The sequence below is a fragment of the Mesitornis unicolor genome, unplaced genomic scaffold (genome assembly GCF_000695765.1).
Source record: "Mesitornis unicolor isolate BGI_N332 unplaced genomic scaffold, ASM69576v1 scaffold29669, whole genome shotgun sequence".
Taxonomy (NCBI): domain Eukaryota; kingdom Metazoa; phylum Chordata; class Aves; order Mesitornithiformes; family Mesitornithidae; genus Mesitornis; species Mesitornis unicolor.
Window position 1 is genome coordinate 17,576 of NW_010205730.1, and position 7,454 is coordinate 25,029.

The 7,454-nt window shown below is 42.6% G+C and overlaps 1 protein-coding gene across 1 annotated transcript in view; it reads right to left on the reverse strand.

Moving 5' to 3' along the window:
- Positions 1-335: 335 nt before the first annotated feature.
- Positions 336-7,454, reverse strand: part of AP3M2 (adaptor-related protein complex 3, mu 2 subunit) — an 8,318-nt gene continuing 1,199 nt past the window's right edge. Inside the window, exons 2-9 of the mRNA XM_010191514.1 lie at positions 7,251-7,449; positions 5,286-5,457; positions 4,632-4,769; positions 4,009-4,094; positions 3,352-3,485; positions 1,960-2,167; positions 1,312-1,456; positions 336-831 (exon numbers count right to left, since the gene is read on the reverse strand). Coding sequence (XP_010189816.1) covers positions 731-831; positions 1,312-1,456; positions 1,960-2,167; positions 3,352-3,485; positions 4,009-4,094; positions 4,632-4,769; positions 5,286-5,457; positions 7,251-7,449 — 1,183 coding nt within the window. The 3' untranslated portion in view covers positions 336-730. The remainder of the gene's footprint in view (positions 832-1,311; positions 1,457-1,959; positions 2,168-3,351; positions 3,486-4,008; positions 4,095-4,631; positions 4,770-5,285; positions 5,458-7,250; positions 7,450-7,454) is intronic.

Here is a 7,454-nt window from a genome sequence, read left to right on the forward strand (position 1 = left end):
TGCTACAGTCAGCCCTTCATAGGATACCATGAGAAGATTTGGATGGATTTCCCATCTGTCTCCAGAGATTCAAGATACTTGATGACCAAGATGGCTTATGAAATACCTAAAAAAAGCATCTACTTCTTCCCTTCCTCCCTCTGTGGCACCATCCCCAATCTCAAACTTCTTAACTTCCCATCCTGTATGGGACAATCTACCTTTCCACTTCTTCCAGTCCCTTTGAGGCAGAATGGCCAGATGATCTTTCTGCTACTAGGAACTATACAGCTCTCCACCCTAATGCCCGGTAATGGAGACGGGCAGATGCTGGACCATCAAACTGGAGTTGAAGTTTGTGGAAATTCAACTTTGTTTCATCTACAAAGGGATAAAAGCCAACCAAAATATAAGGAAGAGGAGTTACAAAAGGCAATAAATCCTTAGAATTTCCTTTAAGACGGCAAAATGAAGGTGATACAAGCTTACATGGCTGTCTCGCTAATCCCAAGGGACCTGAACACCTCTCCCATCTGCCATTGTTCCAAATACTTGAGACTCAGCTAGGAATCAGATGGTTTCAGGTCAACCTTACTTTTCCCTGCTTCCCAGCATCCTAAGCACTGGCTCTCCTGCTCAGGCTACTACAGGCAAAGGAGCAACCCTAAACAGATGAATGGGGTAAGAGGCTGCATCCAACAGCCAAGGACAGGAGAAACAGGAAAGTGCTCTTCCTCACTGTCAGGATCCTCTAGGTTCGGACTTGGAACTTGCCAGCCTTAGTCATGTATTTTATCCCTTTGAAGGGCTTGTACTTCTCCCCATACATGTCCAAGCGATTCACCTTCAGTCCTAAAGGCAAACAAACATAGCATAAGACTGACCACTGCCACAAACAAAGCAGACCGACCTTCAGGATAAAGGAACAGAAGATCATACTAGAGGTGCAGAAAGCACAGGGAAACTTTTACCAAGCAGTAAACAGAATGGAGAAACGCTGACAACTGCTAATTGTCAGAATAATTCTTTACAAGCACATCCATGCCCTAAAATTCTTTATAGGTCTGCAGAGCACCAGAGAGAACACATCCATACATCTGTAGTCAAAGCACAGGTTTTTTTTCACTTAAATCACAAAATGTTAGGAGTTGGAAGGGACCTTGAAAGATCATCTAGTCCAACCCCACTGCTAGAGCAGGAAAGAATGAAGCATGAAGAACATGTTTCAGATAGAATGTACTTCAGAAGGCCTGCAGAGCTACTTCAGTTACGTGCAGAGTGAGCACTGACACAGTGGGGAATATTCAGATTCTTTACCTGACAGTTACTTACCAGATATAGCCAGCTGCTGAATTTTAAACTGCAGGTTAATGGTGGGGTTTTCATCTGGTTTAGATGTCCCAGCTTGCAGGCTCACACTCCCCTTCAGACTTGGCAGCTTCTGGGGGTTTATTTTCCCCACGTCCCATGACAGCACCTTTAAGAAACAGAAAATGCTGTAACAAAAATGCTGTTACCCTGTACTTTTTGTTTTAAAGAAGAGTTCCCTTCCAATAACAGCTTTTAATGTTTCTTTATGGAAAAGGTCTTTGTCCTAGTATCTTGCCTTTCATATTGGACAGACACAGTACAGGCGCTTAAGGAGCGGCTGCCTTAGAACTCTGTTCTCCCTCTCTCTTTCTGAGGTTCCCCAAAATCCCACCATGACTGAAACTTTCAGCACTTGTGCTACAGGCCCTACTGTGCCCCCAAGCAACCAGAAATACAATCCACTCAGCCACTGAGCTATTTATTCTGGGGATTAAGACAACTTCTAGTGTGCAATTATCCAAAAAAAATTCTCACCCCAAGAAAAGATACTGCCTTTGGAAAAGCAACATTCAAGGAAATGTTCATGTAAACATTAACAACTCGACTTCATTTGCTGAAAGGTAAAAAAGATAAACCCCAACAGTATCTAATTTCTCTCCTTCCTCTCACCTTTGTAACTGGATCGAAGATATGCGTTCCCTGAGAGGGTGTGAGGGTCATATTTAAGACACCTTTTGGCATCTGGCTAGTGACCATCACTCCCTCTACAGTCTTCCCCATAGTCTGCTTCGGCCCCACTGTAATCTCAAAACGTCCCAGTGAGCTGCTATCACGGAAACTTATGTTGTGTTTAACGTAGACAGGAATTGCCACAAGACTAGAATAAAGACATGAACAGAAAGTCTTTGTCAATCTCTTGCCTTCATCTTTGCTTTTCCTGAGTCAGTCCTTGCCTTCTACACTGAAAGGACTGGAAGGCAATCTTCTTAAAAGAGAAGAAAATCCCATGCTCATTTGTTTGATCTAAAAGCAAAGTCAAAATCCTATTCTCAGGTCTTAAATTGCATTTTTTAAAAATCAAGCTTACCATATCTTAGTTTTCTACCCCCCAACAGAACAGGTAACTACATCCACTAGAACAGGAGACTTCAGCAAAGGATAGGGAAAGTTTTTTGCCTGTCACAAGCAAACTGGCAAGTAGTTCCAGGCGGTGTGGCAGCACATGAACTTCACGTTTGTGCTTTCAGTTGGATGTTCAGTTGGATGTCTGTGATTCCCATTCCTTTTCACCTACTTGAGCTAAGTCTGACAAAGTCTAACACAATGTTTTAGCATTTAGGGGATTTGGCCATGTTGATTGGTTGATAAGAAGCCCAACGTGACCTGCCAATGTGCACTTGCAGCCCAGAAAGCCAACTGTATCCTAGGCTGCATCAAAAGCAGCAGGACCACCAGGTCGAGCAAGGTGATTCTTCCCCTCTGCTTCACTCTCATGAGACCCCACCTGCAGTCCTGCATACAGCCTTTGAGCAGCCTGGTCCAGTGGAATGTGTCCTTGCCCATGGCAGTGGGGTTGGGCTCGGTGATCTTTAGGGTCCCTTGCAACCCAAACCATTCTATAATTCTATGATCTGTAACCCCAATTAGTACTTGGTAAGCAAAACAGTGCAAACAGTGGACAAGAACTTGTAGTTCTATTAAGAGAGATGTCAAAAAACCAAGATTACTAAAATATCTTGTTTTATTCTAGAAACTTTTATAAACATAGGAAAGGAACAGCTTTATTACTCCATACTGCCTAATTCTTTCTCTCTCTAATTTGTTCATTTGCTACTAGTCACTGAAAAATGCTGACCACCATTGTTTAGCCAGTAACAGAATCACTGCTCCAAACAAGGAAAATAAAAGTGTTTTAAAGAAGGAAAAGTACAAGTAACCATGCACCTCTACTTCATTTGGCACAACATTCCACCTGATCTTTAAAAGCAGTTCTTTCCCCACTCCGCTCCTAGCCAGGAAGATCCAAATTTTGTAATTCACAGCACTACATTCATCACTTACTTCTGAGCACTGACATGGTAGGAGAGCAAGCGAAAATTTCCATCAGGTGGAATGAAGGAGAGTATTCTCTCTGACTCCCAGCGTTTAAAACGCACACATGGATGAAAGCTGACATCATCCAATAACCGAGGGTTCTGAAATAAAAGAAAACCACAAGGGTAGTGAAGGCAGTACTACTTAAAATAACCTCTTCATCTTCTCTAACTTCTATCCATGAAGGGTCTACCATTCGACACACTGCCCATTTGAAGGTATCCACATTCAAGCATGGTAACATATTTGATGCTGTTACATCTGTGCAATAGCAGTACTCAATAACCTCTATCTTATTTCAGAAAATATAGTCATGTCAAATAATTACATTGATGCATACTCATTAAAAGAACGGTTCTTTATGGTATCTGCCTAAAGCACCACTGTGCCTCAGAAACTTAAGTCACAGCACACATTAACAGTACTTTTAACAAAGAATCTGAAAGTAAAACCTTTAGGCTCTGAAGTTCACTATGAGTTTCCATTGTCACTCCTTTCTCTTTTTGTTTGGCTTACCCAGGTTCTGATCTACTGAAATCCATCAGCATGAGACTGAGATCCTAGTCGCAGGACTGAGAAACCATTTTCAAAATACTTATGCAAAGATACATCCTTGAGCTTTACCATAAAGGAGAGGGTAAGGTCTGGCATCCCAGTCAGCTTGACACAAGCATCAATCACCCCTTGGATTTCAGCAGTAATTGTGGAACCTGCAACCATGAAGTGAACACAGGAGGTTACGTGAACCTTACCAAAAACATTCCAATGTGGAAAAACTATCAATAGGGAAGAAGGAAATTCATTATCTTTATGACATGTCATGGCTCATTATGTTACCTGCTCAACATTTCTCTTTCACAATGCCTTCTAGAGAAGATACATACAAATAGGAACCACTGACACCAGCAATGTCCATTTTAATAGCCAATGACAATAGCTCCCAACTCTAACAAGATTAAGATGCACAAAAACTAAGGAGACAGTGCTAGACACAATTTTCACACACCTCTGATTTTCCCAATATAGAACTGCTTACAAGACCTCAGGACCAAGGACAAGTGAAAACCCTGGTATCTCTCTAAAATTTTTGACTGATTAGCACCTGCAAGTTGGCAAAATTCCAGAGTAAGAGTAGGAATAGAGCTTCCCACACTTAGATGAGAGAGCTCCTCTTTGAGAGCCTAAATCTCTCTAAAGGCACTATCAGGACAAGTTACCCTCATCTTAGCCAGAAGCAACTTCCATACCCGATTTGTCAATGATTGCATCTATCTCCTCAATCACATCAAAATACGCCTCATTGTTGGTATATTTTACACCAGTACGTCTCCAAGGTACCACTGATAGCTGTCCAGTAGGAAGCTGGTCACCCACGTTAGTGCTTCCTGGAAAAAGAAAGGTAATCACAACAACCACAAAAGTTAGACAATGCTCCAGAACAAGTCCTTGGCCTCATATAAATTAATTGTAATTAATCCGAAAGGATCTATGTCTCTTTGTAGGAGAGCAACTACTCTTCCAGACTCGCTGTATTCTACAGTTTATGCCTCTCTGACATCCAGCTCTAAAACATACCACAATAAGGCATGGGGGAAGTGTAATTAATAATCAAAACAAAAAGCCACCCCAAGAAAAAACCCACATCAAACTAGCTCATTCAGGAAGTGATGTCAGGGCTGTTACTGGAAACATAATCTGTTTCTGTTAAAAAAAAATAAAAAAACCACTGGTGCTGGAACCTCAAAGCAAAGCATTAACACAGGAGTCCTCAAATACATCTGTGCTGGGGTTTAGGATGGTATGGGACAACATAGATTTTCTTCACTCATGTCCTAATTTACTTATACAGGAATACTGCCAGATGCTCCTCCCCAGCTTATCGACATTTTGTTTCCCTGTACCTGTGATGGTGTTGACAACTGTTCGCAGGATAGTAGGAGGTTTTATCAGTTCCTTAAGAATATTAGACTCTGTTGCCAATGGAAAGCCATTGTCCAGCATCTCCTCCAGCACCTCATAAACCACCACCACATTGTCCTTGATCATCACCTCTGAACAGACACCAAAATAATCCTGTGCAAAAGAAATAATTACTCAACAAGTTCCAAAAGAGAGACTTAGCGATTATTCAGTTCAGCGTCGTCCACACAGAAATAAATCAAGCCTCTTCTTGGAGGAGGTGAAACAACGCTGAAACTCCACGTATCAGTACAAGCACATCAGACAATGACCACTCCAACAGACACACACAGCTCCGAGCACACCTCTGCCACTGCCCCAGCAAGCTGGCAAATCACCGCACCATCGTAGGCTCCTCTTGCCTTTCTATTAACAAGGCTCCCTTTGGCAGCTAAGAGATTTTTTAATTAGCACTTTAGAGTGGCCCAGTTGCAACCAATTAGCAGCAATATTAATAAGAAAAACTTACTTCCTGCGGTCGCTCCTAACTTGAGTGCAGTGATGCCTTTCATCAGACTCCTTCCTCAGCTGCCCCAGTCTTTACTTACAGTACTCTCAATACTTTAACCATGCAGCACTGCTGTTTAAGGAATTCAACCTCTCCGCTTGCATAGATACAGGATAATACAATTAACTTCAATATTTTTTTATAATTTATTGTCATGTGTAACATAGCAGAAGCACAGCTTCGAACTCTCTGGGTGTTCTGCCTAAGTCCATGCTTGTCAGAGCACTTCTGAAGTCCATCTGACACGCTACCTGTGTTTTTTCGTTCTGATAGTGCTTGGGGTGTACAGACTGCTCATACATCCTAAGACGTATTAGGCTACCAGCAGATTCCCAGTATTCTGAAAAATAATTCTATCCACGTTACAAATCCCTCCTTCCTTATAATCTAAGAGATGTATAACGCAGAACATTAGAACGTGACTCATAAGAGATCCACTGACCAGTTTATTCCCCAGCTTGATTTCTCTACTGTTTCTTCAGCTCTTACTCCAAAACAGTAATCAGTAATATTAAAGTCTGCAGTAAAATATTCCAAGTCAAATTGTAAATTTTTGTAACACAATGTCAGGATAGAAAACTAAGTGGAGATCTTTCAAGATTCAGCATATACTATAGGAAACAGTCCTGATAATTCAGCAATTTTAAAAATTGAACGTTTAATTTACTCATAGTAACTTATAATACATAACATAAAACCTATAATAACATCATAATTACTTATAATATTGTATATTATAAGTCCATGGGGACTTCATGCATCTTTCTGGAGAGCACATGAGTGCGCACATGCATGCAAACACAAAGTTTTGCCCTGAACAGCCCATCCACCCCCTGACTCAGTGAAACATAACTCAGCCTACACTCGCATTCTGATTGACACCTGGAAGCAAAAGCTCACATGATACTTGTTTGACCAAGCACCGCATTTTCTGTGTCCTGGCAGGATGCTGGTCACAAGACATTTTGAATCCAGACTACACAATCCTGCTGTTGGCAGGCAGAAGACAGATATCTTCACCATTTCCCTAAAAAAGTCACGTCAGTCATAGCACAGAGGGAATATGGCTGCTCTGGGGTATTTCCTGTGACTCTCTCCAAGAAATAGCAAGAGATGTAAGCACATAGCTAGGTTGCTACTGACTGAAGCACACAGCTCTGAATCGCAAACATTCCTTATGACAACAAGGCCAGCTTGGTCTTAGTGCACAGGTCTTAGAAGAGACAAGGCTCCAAAACAAATGTGAATCTCGATTGCTAAGGTCCTTCCTGTGGGAACCCATCGCCACCTTAAGCCTCTATAGCACTGCAGTGTCGTGGGGCTCCTCCTTCCCTCCCATCACACCCACTGCCCCTTCAGCCGCAGCCGCGCCGCCCTTGCCCCTCTGCCCCAGCCGTACCTGGAAGGTGTCGACGACGCGGTGCAGGAACTCGATGACGAAGAGAGGCGGCACCTCGCTCTGAATAACGGCCACGAAGAAGATCTTGTGGCGGTAGACACTGAGGAGGTAGTGGTGCGGCGTGGGAATCACCGGCGGCACGTTCTCCGCCTCCGAGGCCCTCTCCTGCGCTTCAAAGAAGTAGTCACAGACGGAGCGGCTGAC